The sequence below is a fragment of the Suricata suricatta genome, chromosome 11, assembly GCF_006229205.1.
Source record: "Suricata suricatta isolate VVHF042 chromosome 11, meerkat_22Aug2017_6uvM2_HiC, whole genome shotgun sequence".
NCBI classification, from domain to species: domain Eukaryota; kingdom Metazoa; phylum Chordata; class Mammalia; order Carnivora; family Herpestidae; genus Suricata; species Suricata suricatta.
The window spans coordinates 87,905,225-87,929,355 of NC_043710.1; the positions used below are offsets into that span (position 1 = coordinate 87,905,225).

Below are 24,131 nucleotides of genomic sequence, written 5' to 3' on the forward strand. Positions count from 1 at the left end.
TTCCATTTTAGGAAAAATAGTTTAATGATAGGTTTCAAACCTCTTTTCTAGATAGGTCCCATTCTCTGTGGAACCCCCATACCAGTGCTCTTCCCATGCCTGCTGGGAGGCAGCAGCCCCTCTCTGGAGGGCACCCACCCACTCCAGACATCCCGGCCCCATTGGGAGGCCTGCTCTGGGTCTAGGCTTTGGTGGGCCCAGCACTTTCGTGTTTTTTATAAAAAGTGGGCAGAACACTGTACTATGCCCTCTCTTCCGAAGGCCGTGGGACCAGCCCATGGCACATTCTTCCTTTTAATTAAATAGCCCATTAAATAACCTCCCGGTGCTGGTGGAGAAGGGATGGCACAGCAACAGAGCCCATGCCTCGGACGGCCTCCCGCCAGGAGGCCTTACTGGGTCGGGCCTTCACTAGAGCAGCCGGGGACACAGCCTCATCTCAGACCTGGCCAGTACCAGGACCCCTCTCCACACAGGGGAGGGTGAGTCCAGGCAGGTCATGCTGGCATCGGGCACGCCCACAGCCACGGATGGGGTCGCTCAGGTGGCAGAGCAGGCAGACGGATGGGTAGAGATCCTGCCCAAGTCAGAAGAAGGTGAGGTTCTTGACTGCTCCAATCTCCAGCATCCGCTTGATGGCCAGGGCCTCCTGGGAGACGTTGTGGCCTGACCCCTATGGAGACAGCCAAGGGAGCAAACTGAGGGACTCTCAGGGACCTCCCTGCCCCAAGAAGGTCTCTCTGGTGCTTCCCACCTCCCCACACTTCCGGGAGCTCCCTTTTCTGTGCTGGCTCCCACAAGGAAGACAGGCCCTGTGGGGCCAGATAGAGAGGACCCTGGCCAGGAGTCCAGGGAATCTCAGTTTCAGCTCTGACCCTCTGAGTGACCTCACCACTCTCACTTACCCGGTGTCCCCAGTCCTACCCCACCCAGCTCGGAAGCAGGGGCCGCTTACCGCCATGGATTTGAGCGTGATCTGTTCATAGTAGTGGATGGTCTGCTTCCTGTTGTGGGCATCTGGGTAGCCAAAGCCAGCGATGTGCACCAGGTCACAGAAGTGGAGTGCCAGGGTGATGGCCAGCAGGCCTGTGGTGGGCTTCTGAGGGAAGAGGGGGTGGGGAAGTATTAGAGGCAGTCCTTCTTCCTTCACCACCTTCTGGGCCAGCGCTCTGCAACAGCCTCTGTCACCCCGGCAGAGTTCTTCATGTCCCATCTATGCAGCAGTCATGAGCTTCATGCGGCTACTGGGCGTAGGGGCGGGGTTCATGCAGCTGCAGTAGAGCTGAATCATTTCCTTTATTTAATTGTATACCTAATTGATTTAACCTAAATTTAAATTTAAATAGCCACAGGTGGCTCATGGCTACCAGACCAGACAGTAGAATCCAACACATCGCAGGGAGGTTTGGTTGGGCCTTTAGGCATGATGATGATATTCAGGATGACAGTAATGACAAAAATAATAACAATAATAATATCTATTACCCTTTGAGCACTTACTATGGGCCAGACACTATGTTAAGTATTATACATTATTGCCTCCAATCCTAATAAAAACATGTTGAGGTAGATATTTTGATGGGCCCCATTTTACAGAAGAGGAAACTGAGGCTTACAACTGTTAAAAAAAACCTGCTCAAGTGGAAAGGTTCTGCTCTCTGCCTTGGAAAACCTCATCTCTTTCAGAAAACCCGGGCTCTCTCACTCACGGGTTGAGTGCCTTTTGATGAGTGTGGGCTTTCTGCTTCCTGAAGTGGGGATGGCAACACTTTTCCCACCCGCCCTCTGAGCAGCTATGGGGACCTGCTTTCTCCATCCCTAATTCACCCATGGGGATGGGCAACATGATACCCTAGGCTCACAACTCCTGCCTTCCTCAGCTTCAGCAAGCTGCCTGCCCGACCACTTGAGCTGCCCACTCCTGTTTAGGATCTGCTTCCTAGACTGCGTCAGTCTTCCAACTGCCCGGTTTTTCCCAGTGTCCCTGCTGAACTCTCCTCTTGACTCATCTGTCTCTTCTTGCCTGGGCCTTTGGTTTCACCCCTGTTGCTTCAACCCCCACTACGTTACCTTACCCAGTTCACACCTCAGTGAACCACATTTCCATGACCTTCTAGCCAGCTCTGCCTAGACACGGGCTCCTGAAACTTGCCAGACTCTCCTCTCCCCACCAAACTCCCCTCTATTAGTTAAGCATGTTATCGTCCAGCCAGCTGTCTAACAGGGAAGCCTAGAATTATTATAAATCTCTCAACTTCACTGTAAAATAAGTGGTGTAGCAGGAGATCCCTAAGATAACCCCCAATGACCCCTGAGTGCCTACAAGTTTGAGATATACTACATTATATCACTTGACAGGTGCCACTGGCTGTAAGATACAGAGATAATCCTGGTGGGCTTGACCTAATTACCTGAGCTTTTTGCCTCTGGGTCTAGAGGGAGACAATGGAGGAAGTCAGGGGTGGGAAGCACAAGAAGGATTTATCACGTCACTGCTGGCTAGAGGCAGAGGGGGCTGTCTCCTAAGAAACACGCACAATCTCTAAGGTGTCAAGGCTGAAAACCAGCAAAGGAAACGAGACCTCGGTCCTGAAACCACAAGGAACTGAATTGCTCTGACAAGAAGAGACTTGGGGGTGCCTGGGTGGCTCCGGTGGTTAAGGTCGGTTAAGTCTCCAACTCTTGATTCCAGTTCAGGTCATGATCTCACGGTTGGTGAGTTTGAGCCCCACATGTGCTCTGCACTGACAGTGGAGAGCCTGCTTGGAATTCTGTCTCCCTTTCTCTCTCTGCCCCTCCTCCACTCACTCTCTCTCAAAATGAATAAATAACACATGAAGAAAATTTTTTAAGCGAAAAGGATGTTAGAAGCATTCTCCCCCCGTCAGCCTCCAGACAAGACCTCAGTCCAGCTGCCAAATGGATTTCAGCCTTGATACCCTTGGCAGAGAGGCCAGTCATGCGTGCTGAACTTCTGGCCTCCAGAACTGTGAGGCCATCAATAGGTATTGCTTTAAGACACTCAGCTGTGGTGATTTGTTAGGTAGGTGGCAATGGGAAACTACTACATCGAGGACATCCCTCCCCGTTCCTTCCCCATAGAGAGAATCTAGGTTACAGTCCTTCTCGTCTCCGGGCTCTGGCCTTCCCCTTCTGCCCCACACCCTATCAGTGCCCCACACCCCACACCACCTTCCTGCCCGCACCCCACCCCCAACTCACCTGTACTAAAACTCAGTGCCAGAGAAGCTGGTTGACCAATAGAAATACGTTTTCCCAAGTCTCTGGCCCGATGGGCCCCATGACCCCTCAAGGCCCAACTCCAACCTCCTCTGGGTGGGTGGAGGGCTCCGGGGCAGCCCCAAGCAGGTATGCCCCTCCCCCCAACATTTGAAGCAACTCTCCATTAGGGCATTCTGCATTCCATGTTGCAACCCATATGTTTATTCTGCTAGACTGACTGTCCTTAGGGCAAGGTACAGGTCTTAGCCCCAAGGCATGGAAATTCGGGGCTGGGACCAAGCAGCTACAAAAGGAGGCATTCAACATATGGAGCCAAATCATAGTAGGTGTTCAGTGAAAAATAAAAGTATCTATTCAAAATGTGGCAAATAGAGGCACCTGGGTGGCTCAGTCTGTTAAGCATCCGACTTCGGCTCAGGTCATGATCTCACAGTCCATGGGTTCGAGCCCTGTGGTGGGCTCTGTGCTGACAGCTCAGAGCCTGGAGCCTGCTTCCGATTCTGTGTCCCTGTCTCTCTGCCCCTCCCCCTCTAGCTCTCTGTGTCTTTCAAAATAAAATAAAGACATAAAATTTTTCTTTAAAGATTAACAAATAAAATAAAAATTTTTTTAAATGTGGCAAATAGAGTGAGCACCCACTAAGTACCAAGCTGCACAACAGACATGTTACATAATCATGTTTTTAAATTCTACAAGGGCCTTAAAGGTCAGTACTGATACTGTCCCCACTACACAGGTAAAAAGAGTGAGGCTCGAAGTGGCTGATCCGCCCAAGGCCGTAGAGTAAGCAGGATAGCCGAGTCCTATCTGTTTGCTGGCTGCCTCTGACAACTGTCCCACACAGCCTCTCTGTGGGCTCAAAGGACGTGTGTGGAAGTCCTTGGGAAGCTACAAGCTGGTGGCCACGGCCCACAGCTGGAACCGTTGTACCTTGCGAACCTGTACCATGACTCCCAAAATTGACACGTCGCACCAAACCAGGACACACAAGACAAACTGAACCTCCTTTAACTCACTCTGGCCAATACATTCCAATATAAGATCACAGATAAAGTGACCTAACAGCAACTGCACAGATTCAAGCTGCTCCAAAGTCAAGGCCATGGACTGTCCCAGCAACTCCCTAGTTTGTGAGTTCTGACTAGTGTCTACTCCGAACAACCCAGGCTGAATACAGGGTTGTGCCTGAAGGCGTGGTCCGGAGGCCTTCACAGGTACTGCTCAAATGCCAGCTGCTGTCTCTGTTGTTACTTTCCCCTCTCGCACGGTCCTCCCAAGGCTCCCAAGCCTCTAGAAACATCCCAGCCCGATGCCCTGGCTTCCCTGCCCACATCCCCACCATCACCTACCTGCTTAATCTTGCGAGGCTGCTGCATGGGCAGGTTCAGCAGTTTGTCGGCTGCAATCTCCATGAAGAAGGGGTTGAGAATCCGCACCTGTTTAGGGTTGACGTCCCAGATGAGGGGAGGCTGCTTCCAGAAGCCCTTTCGCACCTAGGGGGCACAGGGTCGGAAGGGAGAGATGAGGATGCACGAAGACCTTTATCAAGTCCAGCCCAGTGGTGGACAGCCAGGAGATGGGGTCCATGGGATGGCAGAGGCCCTCAGGAATGAGGGCTGGGAGGGGGTGGGGGGTGGAGGCTGGCACCAGAGAGGGGAAGGGAGACCAGAGGAGAGAATCAGGGAGAGAGAGAGAGAGGAGGGAGGGCACTCTCCATGGGAGGCCAAGTGACACAGTGTTTAGAATATGGGGCCCAACTTTCTACAATAGCCAAATCATGGAAAGAGCCTAAATGTCAATCACCTGGTGAATGGATCAAGAAGATGTGGTGTGTATATACAGTGGAGTATTACATGGCGATGAGGAAGAATGAAATCTGGCCATTTGTAACAAAGAGGATGGACCTTGAGGATGTCATGCTAAGTGAAATAAGTCAGGCGGAGAAGGACAGATACAATATGTTTGCACTCACAGGTCTAACAGGAGAAACCTAACAGAGGACCATAGGGAGGGGAAAGGGGGAAAGAGAGCTGGGGAGAGTGAGGGACACAAATCAAAAGAGACTACTGAATACTGAAAACAAACCGAGGGCTGAAGGGGGAGGGGGAGGGGGGGAAGGGGGAATAGTCATGGAAGAGGGCACTTGTGGGGAAGAGCACTGAGTGTTATATGGAAACCAATTTGACAATAAACTATTGGGAAAAAAAAAAAAAGAAGCTGGGGCCCAATCACTGCCCACTTCCAAGGATACCCAAACAGGCAGAAGGGGCTTGACTCTGGGGCTGTCAAAACTTCTGGCAAAAATTCGAGATGAGACCACTCAGCATTTGAATGGATGGAGAAAAGACACAGTGGACACAACCCAGAAGGACAGATGTCCTATTCTAACTTATACCCTACCTGGACATCACTAACGACCAGTTCCTCTGCTCCCAGATTTCTCACACATATTCTGGCAACTTCCATGTCCCAGGCAGCCTAAAGCTTGGAATACCCCTGGCTACCGCCACCTGGCTCCTGCAAGCCATCAGGCCCCGGATGCTGGGTGGCTTCTCAGAAGCCCCACAGAACGTGGAGTTCACACCTTCCCCTCACGGGCTCTTCAGGACCACAGCGGCAGATGCTGTGGAGAGTGAGGTCCTGAGACAGGCAGTGTCCCACCCCTGGGCCTTGACCCCTCCCTTCCCAGTCTTCCCACTCACCCTCTTCTTGTCACTCAGGATGGTCTCAATCCAGTGGAAGTCCATTGCCTTGAAAGCTACCAGAACAAGGAGTGTGTCTGGGCTGTTCTCCTCTTTGGGGTTGAAGTGGGCAGATTCAGGGTAGAAGAGACGCATGGTGGTCTTGGAGCCCACGTCGCCCTCGTAGCCAGCCACTGGGGCATTGTTCAATCTGGGAGGCAGTGGGGAGGGTGCCCGTCACCCAGAGCCCCGCTGGCCCATCTACAGTCACCCCCAAGCAGAAGGGGTGAGGGCCAGTCCCACAGACCTGATGACCACGTCGTACTTGTTGATGGCCTCCCCCAGCGAGCTGTTGCGAAGTCGGTGCCCGTTCCCCACCACCACGCAGCGGCGACATTTGAGGCTGCCAGAGGGAGAGGGTGATCAGCCCCAAGAGTGACCCTGCCCTGGGTCTGCCTGGGGCCTGGCTTAGGACTCCTCTCCCAGCCACCTCGGACCAGGGATGTCCCCAAAGTCCTGCTTTTGTGGTCCTGCTGACTCCACAGCCAAGGGCTTTGACGGGAGAGGAGACTGAGCAGAGCACAGAAGACACAGGAAGAAAGGAGGGAAACTCCTGGTGGGAGGACTAATAAGAAACCCCATTTCAAAGCCTCCTCGCCCCCTGCCCAGGCCTGCCTGTTGCCACAGCGATACCTTGCCCTCTACGGCTCCCGGATACCCAGGCTCAGTTGCTGTGGACACTGGCGTCCCTGCCTCCCCTGGAGACAGGCGGGCTAGGAAGAAGGGTCAAATTGGCCACAGGGGACCAGAGCCAGGAAGACTCACTGGGAGGTGCTGGCCCGTGACTGCCTCCCGGGGTCAGGAGGGGAGGGTGTTCGGACCCAGTGTGAGGAATGTCTCCTTACCTCTGGATGCTCTCTGGAATGGAGTAGCTGGTGATTGCTAGAACACGGAGGAGCAGGTCTTCTACAAAAAGATGCGGATTGGGAGGGGCTGATGACAACAGCTGGCTTTCCGAAGGGCTGCAGACTCTCCCTCCACTGCTCCCCAGAGGTCTGGCTGCCTCTTCCTCCCCTGACCTCAGCATCAGAGCCTGGCTCACAACGTGGGCACTGGGACCAAGGGCAGCAGTGTGGCCACGGTGAGCCCACCATTCCCATTAACCCGGCACATCTTACCACTCCCTTTGGTCCCGTAGGGCAGCTCGTAAGCAGACGGTGTCTTGACCCAGAAATAATCCTTCAGCTGCAGGAAGATGGGCTGATCTCGGGAGTAGCTGCGTGGAGGTGAAAGCAGGGTGGGGATGAGAAAGGGATTAGAATCGAGGATGAGAATCGGGGTCAGGTCAGGGGCCTGACTGATATGAGGGAAGAGGAGGATGTCCACTCTCTGGATGGCCTCCCCGGAAACAGCTCTGTGCTGACACGTTAAGGGCCTCTCCCCCTCCACGGGTTAACCCCATGACCTGACCCATGTCTGCTAACATGGTCCCCTCCATCGAACCAGCACGGAGGCCTCCACCCTGTGAAACTCTCAATCCACCTCACCCCATGCCCTGTCCCGCCTGAGCCTCAAGTACTTACTTGCCGAAGAGCTTAAAGGCCTTCCTCTCTGCCTCACCCTGGAGGCACGGCTCCTTCTTCTCTGGGCTGGGAAAATAAAAACTGGAGACAGAAAAGAAGAGGAGGCGGGCGCTCCAGTCACTCCTTACGGACCCAGGGACCGGTGTCCCAGGCAGCCCTAACCTTCTCCCACAGCACTGGTGGTGTGAGGGCTCTGAAACCAACTCGTTCTGGATCCAGCTCTTCCTTCTCCTGAACTCCATGGGTGAAGGCCCTGGGGAGTCATCCCAGACCCTACCCCTGGCTCCCAAACCCACCACCCGCCCTCCTGGAGGGATTTTGTGCTAGTAGCTCAAGGGAGGGGTAATGCTCTGGCCCTCAGAGCCCTCCTGGCCCCACTAGGTCTGCCGCCCCATGATGGTCCATCCCTGGACCCATTCCTGAGAAGAACCAATGGAAGGACATGGAAACTGGACTCACAGCTCAATGTACCTGTCTTCTCGGGAGATGGAATACCACACCATGACGAGCAGGACCAGAGTCAACATGGCCAAGAGCTTCAAGCCTGCAGGGCACATGCACAGAGGAGCTAGAGGCAGAGGCAGACAGGTAGGGCCCCAGGCCCCCTACCCTGTTTGGGGCCCTAACAACCTCCAGCTCAAGTGGACCCAGTCTGTGGCCCTTGCCTCGTCCTAGGTTTCCAGCACAGGGCTTGGACCTAAGTGTTGCCACAGTCTTTCAGGATGAAGAGAGGGCCCCCTGGCCCCCTGCCTGTGCCTCGACGACCCCCAGGGGGTCCCAGGATGACGCTGAACACTGCTTCTGGGGGCCCAGCCTTCAGGGTGGGGGAGCCCTTGGAGAGCACTCACGGGATTTGCTGATCATGTTTCTCAGCGGGTAGCAGGATTCCTGGGGAGAGCTGTCATCTCGGCTGCCTCGGGCCACCTAGGAGGTAGGAGTTACAGGTGTGTGGTCAGCTATGCAAACTTCCTGACTACACACTAGAGTAGGACACACCCTCACCTGCCTTCCCTTCTCCAGAAAGCACAGACCTACTTCCGAGGAGGCCATCCAGAGAGCAGACATCTGCCTAATCCCTCAAGGGCAGCATGGGGGTGGGGGTGGGGTCCGGGTAGAGGCTTATGCCACAGAGAGGGCAACCAAGTCCCACCCCTCGAAGATTGGGTCCCAAGCCAGACTGGCCTATTCCAGCTTCCCCGCGTGGTTCCTCAGGGTTCCTTGTCTTCTTCCTCACTTGGACCTGGGAAGGGCCAGTCCAAGAGGCAGACGGGAACCTCGACCCACTTGGCTGAGCTTTACCTATCCTCAGCCATCTGAAGTGTTCCCTTAGTTCTGGCGGCCACCCTCCTCAGTCCTCCACTACTAAGCCAAAACAGGTCCTCTCTGGCCAGATACTGGGGAGAAGGTGCACTGCGGGGCATTCCGTATGGCCTCCCCCAGATCTTCGGGACTCACTAACTTCAAGCAGTGTCCAAACCCTTATCATCCCAGTGCTAGAAGGGGAGGAGGAGGGCGGGGACTCCACAAAGACAAGTGTTTGAAGGGGAGCACAGGGAGAGGGGAGGGTCCGGTTGGTTGAAGAGGAGACAGGAGACCCTTTTGGGTAAGGGCAAAGCCGGCATGGCAAGGACAGGGCTCTAGAAAGGAGTCGGCTGCTACGTGCACATAAGTAGAGAGGTCCCAGCACACAGAAGCAGCCAGGGCTACGCTGCAGAGTCACTGGGGAAGGAATTTCTGCATCTTGCCCAGCCACATGAAGAGGCGCAAGACACCAAGCACCATTTTTTATTTTTTTGATCATCCACACGGTGTTCCTCGTTGCCCTGGATCAGAAGAATTACCCTGGGCCACTTTCTGGAAACACAGATTCCAGGGCCCCTCCTGGGGATTGCTGAGTCAGCCAGCGTGGGACCCTGGGACAGACATTTTCACAAGCAGCCCAGGTGATTCTTGTGATCCACCTGGAAAGGGAGGTAATTCCGAGTGTTTGTGCTCTCTTAGAGAGACCTGTAAACCTCATATTATTTCTTCAGGATGAGAGCTGAGTTTTGCTACAAATCAAAAAATCAATTATCCTGAATACTGTCCTATTATGAAGTGGATGTTTTGCCCCTGGGCTCCACTCTAAGTCCACAAACACCAAAGAAGAATTAAAGTCTTGGAGGAGGGAAGGAGAGAGCAGGGTCGAGGCGGGTGAGGGGTGGGGACCAGAGCCAAACATTCTCTGTAGAGTCAGAAGCACCCATCCCCAAATTCCAGTGAGGATGGAAGATGATGCTGCCCAGTAAGGAAACCTTCTAGGGCAGGTGGGTGGCTCAGTCAGTTAAGCGCCTGACTTCAGCTCAAGTCATGATCTCATAGCTCATGAGTGTGAGCCCTGCATCGGGCTCTTGTGCTGACAGCTCAGAGCCTGGAGCCTGCTTCAGATTCTGTGTCTGGCTCTCTCCTGGCCCTCACCTGTTGGCACTCTGTCTGTCTGTCTGTCTCTCTGTCTCTCTCTCTCTCTCTCTCTCTCTCAGGAATAAACAAACATTAAAAAAAATTAAAAAATTAAATAAACCTTAAAACAAAATTTTTTAATGCATAATCTCAGGCCCCTCCACACCTACAAAATCAGGATTAGCAATTGAATAAGATCTCCTGATCAATCAGAGGTACATTCAAGTCTGAGAAACACTGCTTAAACTGGATGTTTTTGACCTTGGCTAAACAGGAGAATCACCTGGGGTGTTTAAAAATTTTTTAAGTAAATTACAATTAGGAGTATCTGCGTCCCACACCTAGGAATTCTGGCTTAATGTGACTGGCCCAACACTGGAATTTGTGCAAGGACTTCAGGTGATTCTACCAGGAAGCCAAGCTTAAGAACCATTGAAGAGGAGGGGGGGAGGAGAAGGCGGAGGGGGAAGAGGGAAGAGGGGGAGGATAAGGTGGATGTCCGAATGAATGACCAGAGAAGGCTGCTCAAACCTTGGTGTGTGCGTTCTGACTCAGTGGGTGGGGGCTGGATATGAATTCTAACTATCTCCCAGGTGGCGCCCTGCTGCTGGGCTGGGACCATACTTTGTGTTCCAGAATGCCACACCAGGATCCTTGCAGCCCGAGGATCCGAGCAGCCTGGAGAGCTCACGACCTGATGAACCACAGCCTCTCCTACCCTCCACTCTCTCTCAATCTTTCATGACCTGGATTCACTCCATTTCACTCCATCTCCTTTTGTATCAGTAGGTCACAACATCGGTGACCTGACTGGCACAAGGCCAGTAGCTGAGAAATACAAAAATATACAGATGTCTACATCCTTCTCCGGGACTCTTATTTAATTGCTTAAAGGCAGGGCACACACATTCCAAAACAAAACAAAACAAAACAAAACCCTCAAACCCTACCTCCCCTGTGGGGAAGCCAGGAAGCCAGGCTGGAAAACACCACACAGCTAGCTCCACTGTAACTGAGAAACACATACCCAGCCGCTCTGCCGCCCTCCAGACCCCACCTGGACAGAGACCTCTGGCAGCAGAAGGTGAGCACAGCCGACTAGTCCGGGCCCCCAGCAAACAGGACAACTGGCCATCCTTGACCTCTTCCCTGGAAAGTCCGCCCGGGTATGTCTTCTTTGTTCCCAAACTGTGCCGGTCTGTGTGAAGTAGACTGCCTGGCCTTTGAGCTTGCTCCAAGATCCCCAATCAGGGATTGCATCAGCCCACCCCTTCCCCTTGCTGGGCCAAGCCAAGACCAGCAGCCCCAGACAATCTTGGGGCACGGGCTTCTTGGATTAGCTGCTGCCTCAGGTCAAGCGACAGCCTTCTCCCAGCAGCTGTCCCACATTACTGACCAAGGCCCTGGGAACAAAGGAGCATGAGAAAAAGTCACAGTAGAGTACCTGGGTAGGACAGCAGGAATCTGGTCCGCTCACGTCCAAAGTGCATCCGGCCCCTACTGCCAACTGCCAAGGAAGCCAGCTGGGCCAACCCACTATGCAAACTGACCCCAAGGGCAGGAAGGCTGTGTGTTCATAGATGCTTGGCCAAATACCAGTGTCCTTTGCAGAGGTGAGGCTGTGAGCACAGCCCCAGACATTGCTGAAGGGCAGAACCTGGGGCACGGCGGGAAGACTTAAGGCCCCACAGAAGCAGCAACCATGCCTCATGCTGCACAGACACAGCAAGCACCCAACAGGCACCAGACATGCCGACCCAAGAGAAACAGTATCGCCCCTGCCCTGTCCAGGGCACAGCATGATGGCAGGCCCCTCAAGCCCTGGGGCCCATCACAGGGATACAGTTTAATGTCCCTGAGAAGGAGTCCAGGAAGACGGGTTCTTACTGGTTCACAGACCTTGAGCAAGTCATGTAATCCATGTCACAGTCCCTCAGTTCTCTAGAGAAAAACCCGAGCTGCCTGCCTACCACCTCTAGACTCACCCAGCCCTCTTGTTCCCTCCTGATCCCTCCACCTGGACACCGATCCCTGCTCACCTTGCCAGTACTGTTCCCGATCAGTGATCCCCTTTGCCCTTCTCTCCTTCACTCCTTCTAATAAACATACTTAAATCTCCCTCCTCCCTCTCGGCCTCCACCTCCTCCTCCAGCTACCCCTGCGTCTCCCCACTTACCTCCAGTAGTCAGACTTTTGAATCTGTGCTATATCCACTCACTCCTTCACCCCTACACCACCACCCACATTTTATGCGGAAATAGTGCCTGCCTAAGCCATCAGTGGCCTCGGAACTGTTCAACCTGAGGAAGATCTATTTTCACTCTCACTCATACTCTGAAGCCTTTGATACTATTTGCTAATACCACCTTCCAGGTTTTGGGGTCAAGAACTTCTCCAGGTTTCCCTCCTACCTCTGTGACAGTCTGTTCTTTTTTTTTTTTTAATTTTTGAGAGACAGTGAGAGACAGTGTGAGCAGAGGAGGGTCAGAGAAAGAGGGAAGCTACCTTTCAGCACAGAGCCCAACATGGGGCTCGAACCCACGAACCCTGAGATCATGACCTGAGCTGAAGCCGGACGCTTAACCCACTGAGCCACCCAGGCGCCCCTGTGACAGACAGTCTGTTCTGATCCCACTTCCTTCAAGTGCTGGTGTTCTCCGGGGATCTGTCCTTGACACTCTACTCTCCCCTTCCTGTCCTATGAAAATAGGACAAGTGCATTCAGATGTCTGACCACTACTCCTACCCTGATGATCCAAACCCTTCGATTCCTCCCCAGATCGCATCCTAATATTTCTGGTTATCTGCTGCACACCGTACCCAGGTGATCATAAACTCTTCAAACTCCACATGCCCCAAACTGAACCCATTCCTCCCTGCTCTCCACCACCCCGCCAGCCCCCACACCATCATAAACTCAGCCTGCCAACCTCTGCCTCCCCTCATGCCATCCTTACTGAATAGTTACTAAATATGATTGATTCTACCCCAATTCCTTGTTCCAACCAGTGCTCTCTGAGCTCCTACTGAACTGAATGCTTGGCAATGTGGGAGGCACTGGGCACGTGAGGCTTTATAAAACCTGGTTGCGGCATGAAGGCACATGGTCTAGAGCCTCAGAAACCCTTTACCATACAGTCCTCCATCTCTTCTTGAGACACATGAGGTCTAGATCCCACCCCAACTTACCTGCTTCCTAACTGGTCTCTGTGCCAAGTTAGTCTTTCTACACTCAACCCCCTCATTTGGAACTGCCAACATGGTATGCTTCTAAGACCTAACTTGGATCAAACCACCCTCCTGCCTCAGTGGTCCCCATTCCTTAAATGAAAAGCCAAAGCTCCTTAGTGGCCACTGGGACGCTTCACCTCAGGGCCACACCCCCTGCAGGTGCACCTGCTATCCTCTTCCCAGACACACCACCCCTCTGCAGACTTCCCTCTGGTGGGACATCCTAAGCCCACACCCCCATTCACTGGAACCACCTCACCCCAGTGTCACCTCGAAGGGCTCCTCCTTTATGACGTCTTTCCCGACATTTCTAAGCAATTGATGTTTCTCTTTCCACAAAATATTGTTTCTAACTTGCTTCTGGCACTTCACAGGTAATATAATTTCATATTATATAATTACTGCTTTTCCTGTCTTGCCCACTATCTTCTGACCTCTGAAATTGGCTTGTTTATACCAAGAGTCTATCAGAGTGCCTGGATTGCAGAAGACGCTTTATCATGTAATATAATTTTATATTATATTATTATGTGTTTTGTATCTTGCCCATGAGACTATGACCTCCGTGGTCTGGGACTTCCTTATATTGTCAGACTCCATTATAGAGTTCAAAACATAGCATGTGTTTAGTAAACATCCAGCAGACATGTAATAAGATGAGATTAAATACGTATTACATCTCTTATTAATTGCTAAAATGTATGGTGCATTTACCATGTAGGATACCAGGAGGGGTCCCTACACCATCGCCATTGCTTTGGGGACCAGAGAAGTCACTGTTGTGAGGGTCTGTGTTTAGCAGCCCTCTACCCACCAAATGCCAGTGTGAACCCCACTCCCCAGTTGTGACGACCAAATTGTCTCCAGATGTTGAGAACTACTCTGCTAGACACTTTCAGGGGTTGTCCAAGTATGATCTCAACCCTATGAGTTAAACACCATTACAACCTCCATCACAGAGACAGAGACCCGATGTGCAAGAAGGGTCAGCAACTTGCCCAGTAGAGCTAGTGAGGAAAAGGACTGGGACTCAGGCTGCTTAGCTCCCGAGCCCACATGCCTGACCCTCTACTGCCTCAAACACCTGTGAAGGAAAGGCTCCCTGGACTCCAAGATCCCTGCAATGTCCACCTGTTGCCCTTAGGAACAAGTAAAGGAAGTCAGCCTTCTACCAGATCAAAGTCTTTCAAATGCTTATAGCAGCTACAAGCAGCCTTCTTGCTCCTTCTCAGGCAGCGTCCTTATGAGACACAGTCTCTATCCGCCACCCACCCCCCCTCCCCGTAGCCCGAGGCCCCTCTGGAAACTCTCCAGCAGGCCTCCAATGTCTACAACTGTATCCACGGGATTAGCACTGCCTTCCATCTGGACACCAGACTCCTATGAATGCTGGCTAAGACTGCGTTCACTTTCCTGCCACCATATCACACCCGTGACATGGGACTAAGGTCCCTCAGCCAGGCCTCCTGAACTTGTGTGGTTGCCCTGCTGAGCCTAAGAGCAGATCTGCTCTACACACATTTCATCTTAGAGGTCTGGGGGTCACATTCCCACCTTCAAAGTGAGTGTATCTCAGCGGTGCTGGCTACGATTCCTCCCAGCTTGGAGTCCTCTGCTAATATTCCAGAGGGGGCTCATGCTGGACTATGAAGTTAACATGACTTAATGCCATCGCTCGGTGAGGCAAGATGACACACACCATTGGCGTTCTGTGGGATTATACCTCACTTTGATCAATCATTCTTGGGCGCAGATGGCTAAGTGCAATTCTCCAGAACAGATCAGTCACCTACAACACTTCTCAGCTCAAAAACCCTCCATGGGCTCCCTGTCTACTCAGAGAGACATGGGTTTGATATCTCTTCTGTGATCTCTCTTTATTCACCTTCTCTACCTGCCATCGAAAATTCCATGCAACCCAACATTTCCCATCCCCCTCCCCTGCTTGTAAATATTTTGTTGTTGTTCTGTTTGCTGGTGTATCACCAATGTCTAGAATAGTGACTGACACACACACAGCTCTCAATACAAATTTGCTGAATTAATAAATGGATCTATTTGTCAGTGACACATGGGAGTAAGAAAGGGGGAGGCAGCACCAGTGGGTCCGATACTCCCTTCATCCCCTCCGGCCCAACCCCTGGCAAGACACAGCCTGCAGCCTGTGTTCTCTCCCCATCACTGAACAGCATAGCACGACCACAGCACGCCCAGTGGGGAGGGAGGCCTGCCTTGGCCTCGGCTTGTGGGAGACAGCACAGGGCTGAGTAATTGACCAACTGCCTCAGGGTACCAGGAGTGGGCAGACGGGGCGTCTATCTGGCCATCCAAGGTTGGAGGGGAAGGGGCTTTGATAGGCTTCCCACTGAAGCACAAAAGGCTCTCTGTTCCCCACTCGTGGGGTCCATGGGCTGCCCCCGCAATCAGACACCCCATCCAGCCCAGCACTACAGCCTCCTGTACAGAAACACTGTATCATCCACTTTATCAGCTGCCAGTCACAAGACACCATGGGGAACCACTTGAAAATCACACTTCTGGTGTCTTTCTGGGTGGGGCAGAGCTTTGAATTCCAGAAAGCTGATGCTATGTGACCGGGTAGAGAATCAACAGTACAGACTCATAGCCAGGATTTTAAAAAAGAACAGTGTGGTATGGCTGTGGACCTGCCCCCAGGTTCCCAGGCAGGGGCTTGGGGTCTGTGTCCTTCCCCAGACTTCCCATCCAGGAGCGGACGAATTTGGCTCCATGATGCCAAGGCTAAAGTCACTACCGGAGTTGGGGGCTTGAACTCAGCTCACTACCAATCTGGCCAGTCCCCTTCCACCTTTGGCCTCCAGATTCCTCTTCTGGAAACAGGATGGCACCAGCCCCGCCCCAGCCGTATGGTGGGCCCCAGCCACATGTGGCTAGGAAGTACTTGCAGTGTGGCTGGTTCACATTTAGGTGTGTTGCATGTGGAAAACATGCTGTAAAAAAGACACTTGTTGGGATGAGCACTGGGTGTTATACACAGTGGGTGAATCACTGGCATCTACTCCTGAAATCATTATTGTACTATATGCTAACTAACTTGGATGTAAATTATAAATACATAAACAAATAAATAAATGTTATACTAACAGTTAAAAAAAAATATATCGGATTTCGAACTTAGTACCAAAAAAGTGAACTATCACCTTAAAAAACAATTTTTATTTATTTTTTTAATGTTAGTTTATTTTTGAGAAATAGAGTATGCGTGGGGGAGGGGTACAGAGAGAAGAAGATACAGAATCTGAAGCTGACTCCAGGCTCTGAGCTGTCAGCACAGAGCCCAACGGGGGGCTCGAACCCACGAACGGCAGGATCACAACCTGAGCCGAAGTCGGATGCATAATCGACTGAGCCACCCAGGTGCTCCAAAAATTATTTTTAATGATCACACACTGAATTAATATTTTGGCTATACTGAGTTAAAATATTAAAATTTATTTCGCCTCCTTAGTTTTGCTTTTTAAACATGTGGTTGGGGGCGCCTGGGTGGCTCAGTCTATTGAGCGTCCGACTTCGACTCAGGTTATGATCTTGCAGTTTGTGGGTTCGAACCCCGTGTCAGGCTCTGTGCTGACAGCTAGCTCAGAGCCTGGAGCCTGTCTTCGGATTCTGTGTCTCCCTTTCTTTCTGACCCTCCCCTGCTCATGCTGTCTCTCTCTCTCTCAAAAATAAATAAAACATTTTTTTAAATGTAGTTAACTTAATATTTTAAAAAATATGTTTATTTTAAGTAATCTCTATACCCAGTGTGAGGCCTGAACTCACAACCCTGAGATCAAGAGTCACTTGCTCTTCCAACTGAGCCAGGCATGCACCTTAACTTAACATCTTTTAAAATTTTAAATTACATATGTGGCTTGTGTTTGTGGTTCCCATTGGTGTTTCTTGAGGGTGAGAGAACATGGGGGAGAGGCAGGGAGAGAGCGAGAGGGAGAGCAAGAGAGAGAGAGAGAAAGAGAATATCAAGCAGGCCCTGTCACAGGGCTCGATCTCATGACCCTGGGCTTATGACCTGAGCTGAAATCAAGAGTCAAATGCTCAACTGACTGAGACACCCAGGTGCCTGCCCCCCAGTGCATGTCAATTGGACAGCCCTGGACGAGGCAACCTCCGAGATCCCATTGGAAGCAGTCGTAGAGCACATTAGCCTGCACATGCTTCCCAGACCCCAGCTCAGGAAGGCTAAATCAGGGCGTCGGAGATGCCTCCAGAGGGCCCTGGCCGCTCTGACTGACAGCCACAGTGAGCACTGTCCCAAGGTCTCAAGTGTGTCAGAGCTGAGAAGACGTCAGTCTTCCTCAGCATCCATTCCCCTCCTCCTGGGCTGTCAGGGCTCTGGATGTGCAGCCACAGTTCAAGGTGACATTGGCACCTGGCACACCAGCCCGATCTCCGCTCTGCCCACACCCACCGTCTTTCTGACCCTGGCAACTCGCCCCCATGCCTGAGCCGAACTGGCCTCACGGCTATGCCTTGCACACCACACCCTCTCAGGGCCCGAGTGGATGGCCATGTTTGGGTTGGCAAGCAGGTCTTGTGGAAGCGTCTAGCCAGGATTTCTCTCCTCCTCAGGCCAAGAGCTGTGCCTGGGGCACTGGCCACTGGGACTGAACCCCGCCTCTGCCACTTAGCATCCCTAAGCCTTAGTCTCCCAATCTGTAGAATGGAGGCAAAGAGCCCCTGCCACAAGTGTCATTGTGCTGGTTAACACGATCATGTAGGAAGACCCACAGGAAGTGCTCAGTGAATCAGAACTAGTAGCCATACTCCTTTTTCATGGGCTAAGTGAAATCCAAAAGCTGCAGCTGTGTGGAGTGTGGGGTGTGTTAAAACATCATTTTTAAAAAGCTAGTTTTTGGTGGGGCACCTGGGTGGCTCAGTCAGTTAAGCATCTGACTCTTGGTTTTGGCTCAGGTCATGATCTCACGATTCGTGCATTCCAGCCTTGCATTGTGCCTGCTTGGGATTCTCTCTCCCCTTCTCTCTCTCTACCTCTCTCTTGCTCGCTCTTTCTCAAAACAAATAAGGAAAAAAGAAACCACTACTTTTTCAGGGCACCTGGCTGGCTCAGTTGGTAGAACATGCAGCTCTTGATCCTTGGGTTGTACTTAAAAAATAAAAATCTTTTAAAAATAATAAAAAATAAATTAAAAACCATTATTTTTCAGTTAGTCTGTTCTGTGATCAAAGGCAAAGAAATAAACACTGAACCTTACATGATGCACACATGACTGTCCACAAAACCGAGAAAGTCTTCCCCAGCACTTCCTAAACATACTCTCCCCTCCCCAAAGATAAGAATTTTAGCCGGCATGCCCTCTCGGCACCCTGACCCCCATTTGAGACCAAAGACAGGCCTGAAGATTTACATCTGAGGCCTTGGCAAGGGCTGACGGCAGTATTAATGGTGGGGGATCTGGAATCACAAACCCAGACCTCTGTCCCTGGCTTCCCTTGTCCTGGCCACTCTCCCTTCCATGCGGCCCCTCAACCCAGGATCCCAGACTTCCCAACTTAAGCGTCTTCTCACGGCCCCCAGTCTTGCCTCCTCACCCCGTTTTGTTTCCTCGGTAGCAGTGACACCACTCTACTTCCTGTACCTCATGAAAGCATGAACTTCTTATGGCCCGTGGTATCTCCCACACCACCTTTAATACCTGTCGCATGGTAGGTAACTGACAAACACTGAAATGAACAGATGTCTAAATGAATGAGCAAATGAGCAGGACAAGTGCAGACAGAAAAGTTTCATGTAATTAAAGCATCCCAGATCCTTACTTTGCAAAGACCTGAGCACACAAGGCAGCAGGGGCTTGCTGGAGGCTCGGCTCAGGAACAGGCAGACGCACCAAGCTGTACCACACACGCGGCTGTGCTCACAAACGTACCCTTATCACCAAGAAAGCATGGTTTCTGCACTCCCTTTGACTCCCCGTAATCACTGCCAGCTCCAGGGCTATTAGACCACACAAGGAGCCGATGCCCACCAATAGACCTAGTGAGGTCCAGGGAGAGCCGGACGATGCCCTATTACCTCACGTTCTGGGCTAAAACCCTGGCCACCTCTCCCAGACTTCAAAGGACCTTTGGCATCCAGGAGGCAGAGGGGAGGGGTCTGGACACAAAGCTGAGGTCCAATCCCGCCTCTGCAGTCGCAGGCCAGGCAGTCTTGGACAAGCTCCTGTATCTCTCGGGGCCTCAGATTCATCATCTGAGAAATGCAGGTCACAAGAGCAAGTTCTGGGAGGTGTATGAGCCCCGAAAGCCACCCTGAGATCGAAAGCCAAAAGCCTCAGTACAGGACAGGCTGACACCAAGGGAAGGGTCCACAACCACAACCATACTCCCCCCTCCTCCCGGCCACAGGCTCTATGGGACAAGCTGCTCGGACACATGCAGCTGCTGGGGAGAGGGAGAGAGACACTGCCACCCAGGCTCTGCCCTGCACGCAACCCAGCTCCTGTGTACTGGCCCGACTGGAGGATGTACACTGCTGTCACGTGAGGAGCATGGGGTAGGAGAGAGAGAGCAGGCCTCACTGCAGAAGCCACTCTCTCTCTAGGCACAGCATGTCCTAGAGAAGGTGCCCAGACCCCCGATCAGTCCCATCCCAAAGGCACAGAGATGGATGCCCGCCCTGGAGCAGCGCCCCTGCTCCATAGCGGTTCCAGAACTAATACCCTCCTCACTTATTTCCAGAGTGATATTCCCTCTGCTGGTTGTCCCCTGTCTAAGGCAGGTACTCCCAAAGTCCCCAGGCAGGGATAGTGCAGAGCAGTGACAAAAATTCCAGCTCTGGCCCAAAACGGTGGCCATCAGCGCAGCTGTTTGGGAGCATTGGGGCAGAGCAGGGAAACCAGGCCCCCCCCCCCCCGCCCCCGCCGGTCTGTGCAAGCTGCCCTGCAGTGGTGGTTCTGGAACCTGGAGGTTTCAGGTCAGCAGGCGGAGGACCCAAGGGCCCACTCCTGAATCCTATTAGGAGCCCAACGCGTTAGGGGAGCTAAGGGTGGGGTTAGGGAAAAGAGGGAAGTGCTGTGTGGCAATGGAGCACCTGGGGCGGGGGCTCTAACTGAGAAATGAAACCATGAAGAAAGAAAAGCAAAACAGACCCCATTTCCTGCAGTAGCCGTCCCCTTAGCAGAGCGGAGCCAGTAAGTCAGGCCCTTTTAAGGTGGTTTCAGATCAGTTAAGATTTTTAATGAGCCAACTCTCCTCCAAGTAAAAGGTTAATGATGAACAGAGGGGGAAGAGGTGGCTAGCATTCTAGGTGCTGTTGGGGAAGGTGCGGCCCTTCCAGGGTAAGCAATGGTCCCTCGGCGCAGAGGCCAGTGCAGAGCAGGTGGGAATGTGGGCTGGAGGGCTGGCTTTTGCTCAGGTTATCAAAGATGACTCAAAGCCACCTCTGCCCTCAAGGCTCATCACGGCAGGAGGGGGGGCATGTCCAGCAAATCAGTCTGAGTGCTCACGGCCCCATTCACCACCTAGAGCCAGGAGGCGCCAGGAAGATGTGCTGAAGCCCTTCTCAAGCCCACCCTGCACTGGTCCGGTCAGACCCTCCTGCATTAAACACCTCCAAAAGCATCTCTGTGCAAAAGCACCCCGGCCTCTGCTCAAACTCAGGCACACCCTCAAACCTACCCTGGAAACACACAGGAATGTATCGACCCCTACACACACATGCACACACCCCTCGTTCCTTCTCTTTCCCTGCCCCACCCACCCACCCCCAACATACAGCTTCTGAGGTCAGCTGGGCCCCCTCTGCCAGGGCACTCTCATCTGCCATCCTGAGGCCGAGGGCACGGGCCACAGGGCTTCACCTGCAGCTCCACTCCAGCCCAGTTTGTTTGTCAGCCTGTGGGTCCCTGGAGCTATCAACCTGGGAGCACAGGGCTTCGAGAGGAGCAGGGAGTGGCTAAGCCAGCCCTCTGGGGATCTCTTTACTTCTGAAAGTTGGGTAAAGAGAAACTTGGGATTCCTGGCCCTTGGCCTGACCAAGACGGGCTGCCAGCAAGGAAGCCCCACTCTGGTTATGTTCAGAGGTGCTTGGGGAGGTGGGGGGGGGGGGCGTGCTACAGGAAAGTGAACAGAGGAAAGATACACAGCCTCATAGGTATGTCCCCAGTGGGGCTGGGGAGTGTCCCAAGGCAGCAGGGGACCTCAGTCACACATGGGACAGAGGCTGCTGCCCCGATGGAGGGCACCCCTGCCCAGGGCCCTCATAGTGCTCACTCACCATCCTCCTGGCCTGGCCTCTTTGCCCTAGCACCTAACCCTGTGAGAGGCGCCATCCTCCGGGCCCACCCACCCACAAATCAAAACTGTCTAGGCCCACCCCTATCCACCCTCCTTCCCCAGGCAGACCTTTCTGGCTCAAGCCCTGAGGCATTATCAATTTCAGGAGCATCCCAGCACCCAGACCTGGGGGAGGTGGTGAGAGGCAAAACACAAGCTGGTCAGGGCCTGGGGACGGACGATTCCAGAGTCTAGGGCTTGTTCAGCAGGTTTGGACCTCACCCACACCACCTTTCCACAGAGTTATAGCTCCATTTCTATAGGCTACCTCCAGGGCAGACACCCTAAATCGAATGGAGGGAGGTGCTAGGGGTCAAGCCAAGTGCCAGAACTGAGGAAATCTGGGGCCTTGCCAGCAGCTCCTCCCACCACCCTTTTAAGAGTCCTAGGTTGTTTTCAGGTTAGAAGAATACAGCCCTGTTAATAATCCATTGTAGCCTGGGGACAGGCACCACCCTTAGGGCCAAATGGAATCCAGAGGCTCTTTTCATGGAAGCGAGGGGCCAGAGAAGGACTGGAGGAAACTGAGGCACAGGGAAGACAAAGACCCTAGGAAAACTCAGGAGGCCACACCATCACCAGGGCTCTGGCCCCACCGGTCCCCCAGCTCTCTGCCCAGTGTCTGTTTGCTCCTGCCTAGCAGGATCAGGGCCCTTGGACAAGGTACCTCCCACCCCCAAGAGCACCCCCAAAGCCTGGCCAGCTCACCTGGCCTTCCCGGCCTGTCAGTCCAGCTGTTCCGGAAAGAGAACATTTTCTTCCCACTCTATTTGGACAGCTGCAGGGACAGTGATGGCGAGAAGAGAAGGTCTGATTACTGAGGGAGAGGGCAGGCAGTGCAGGGACAGGACCACAGGGCCTCTGACAAGGCGGCCAGAGGGTTCTGGAGCCGGGGGAAGGTCCCAGGTGGGAGGCTGAGCAAGGGACCTAGGTGGGGCCTTGGGGGTCCCCAACAGGGTCCAGAGAATGGCTGCCATTCTGAGGGTAGCAAGAGGGGTTTCTAGAGCCAAGCCTGGGACATGGAGTCATGAACAGAAGCCCAAGAGCAAGGGAGGAGAATGCCTCTTTACTTTCTGGAAAGTGCTCAGCTACAGGGTGGGGCTAAGGATGGCCCTCCAGCTCAGCCCCAAACCCTTCCTCCCAGGCAGATCCCCAGCCCCCTCCTCAGCAGATCCGGGGCTGGTGGGTGGGGCTCTAGGAGGGGAATACACAGCTACAGAGCAAAAGTCAGAAGACCTAGAAATCCAGCTCCTTCCCAATCAGGAGGCAGGAAGTAGAACTGTAGGGTCAAGACACACACTTTCCCTCCTCTCTTTTCTTCCCGATGGTCTCTCTCTCACTCTCCTGCCCCTCCTACCACTCCCTGTCCCCTTTCCAGCCATCCTGTCCTGGTGTCTCCCTGTCCCCATCTCCACCTCCTCCCGCCTGCCTCCCCCCCTCTGCCCCCCACCCTCGGGTTACGTAAGGGGCCTGAGAATAACACAGAAGGAGCCTTGTTGTCAAACCAAATCCATACGGAGCCGGAATCGGCCAACGCAGCTGTTCCCCATTCCCTCCGCTTTGGCAGAATTGAGACGCTGGGCAGGAAGCCCCCACACGCCTCCCATTTTGGGCAAACGCTGGCCCTAGGGCCCCTGGGCAGCTAAATGGGTGGCCAGAGATCAGTCGTCATTGCGTGGGACCACAGCAGGGGACCAGCCGGCCCGCAAGACAGAAGGGAGCCCCAGTGCAAAGCCAGAGTTGCACAGACCACAGAGAGGAGAGCTCCAGGCTAGAAGCAGGCCTGGACAGTGACAGGCCTGGAAGGCAGGGTGGTGGGGGAGGGACACAGACTCACACAGGCCCACCCGTGTTCTTGTCCACACACAGATGCATGCCCAGGCTCTAGAGCCTCCCTCCTACACAACCCGCGGACACACTTAGAGCACGGGAGCGTGCGTGCATACACACACACACACACACACACACACACACCAGCCCAAGCACAACACGCTGTGTATACTCACCTGGAAGGTGTCTGAACAGAAATCTCTTCCCTGCTCTGGCCAGCCTCCTCCATCCCAGCAGGTACCTCTGGAGAAAGAGCTGGAGCTCTGGAGAGAGGAGGGCGGAGGGCAGAGGTCAGAAGCCAGAGAACTGCCGGCTCTCCCCTGGTGACCCTTTGGCTCCAGGACAAGGTCCCACCTTCCTGCCCAGGATGACGTCCAGGAAGGTGGGGGCGGAGGCAGGGCAGGGAATTGAGTTTAAGTTTACTTTGAGTTTACTATGGGCTGGCACCGTCACTTCACCAAGCCCAGGGGCTGGAAGAGCCATCACTCTAGAAAATGCTGGAGGTACCAAGAACGGCAGGCACTCGTGAGCCTCGCCTGCCCAGCAGGGCACCTCCCTGGCCCACGGAAGTCCAGCTGCCACTCTCCAGACAACTTGGATGTTGAGGCAAGGGGGGTGAAGACCACAGGGGAAAGAACAGATGTCAGACATGGAGGGAAAGGGAGGAAAGGGAAGAAAGGAAGGCAGAAAGGATCAGCAAAATTTAAAAAAGAGGAACAGGACCAAGGAGTGGACCAGAGGTGGGGAGCGGGAGGACCATGAGTGTGGCGAGAAGGGCCACGCCCTCCCTGAA

The 24,131-nt window shown here is 53.3% G+C and overlaps 1 protein-coding gene across 4 annotated transcripts; it reads right to left on the bottom strand.

The window, feature by feature from the left end:
* On the bottom strand, nucleotides 1–23,601 carry ST3GAL4 (ST3 beta-galactoside alpha-2,3-sialyltransferase 4). 4 transcript variants are annotated; one of them, XM_029957651.1, is made up of 12 exons: nucleotides 23,515–23,601; nucleotides 22,217–22,286; nucleotides 8,356–8,431; nucleotides 7,979–8,051; nucleotides 7,508–7,588; nucleotides 7,103–7,200; nucleotides 6,830–6,890; nucleotides 6,232–6,327; nucleotides 5,946–6,135; nucleotides 4,593–4,736; nucleotides 956–1,099; nucleotides 1–673 (listed from the first exon to the last, which is right to left on the bottom strand). In XM_029957651.1, the coding sequence occupies exons 1-12, from the start codon at nucleotides 23,565–23,567 to the stop codon at nucleotides 587–589; spliced, it is 1,173 nt and encodes a 390-aa protein (XP_029813511.1). In that variant the 5' UTR covers nucleotides 23,568–23,601; the 3' UTR covers nucleotides 1–586. The 4 variants fall into 4 exon arrangements, with proteins under 4 accessions (XP_029813511.1, XP_029813510.1, XP_029813513.1 ...); XM_029957650.1 differs by having other exon boundaries at nucleotides 7,967–8,051; XM_029957653.1 differs by lacking the exon at nucleotides 22,217–22,286 and having other exon boundaries at nucleotides 7,967–8,051.
* Nucleotides 23,602–24,131: the final 530 nt, after the last annotated feature.

Coding starts and splice junctions, on each gene's coding strand:
- ST3GAL4 (XM_029957650.1), bottom strand. CDS start 23,567: ATGGAGGAGGCTGGCCAGAGCAGGGAAGAGATTTCTGTTCAGACACCT. Junction 7,589..7,966: donor GAAGACAGGTACATTGAGCT/GTGAGTCCAGTT, acceptor TTCTGTCTCCAG/TTTTTATTTTCCCAGCCCAG. Junction 674..955: donor TCACGCTCAAATCCATGGCG/GTAAGCGGCCCC, acceptor CTGTCTCCATAG/GGGTCAGGCCACAACGTCTC.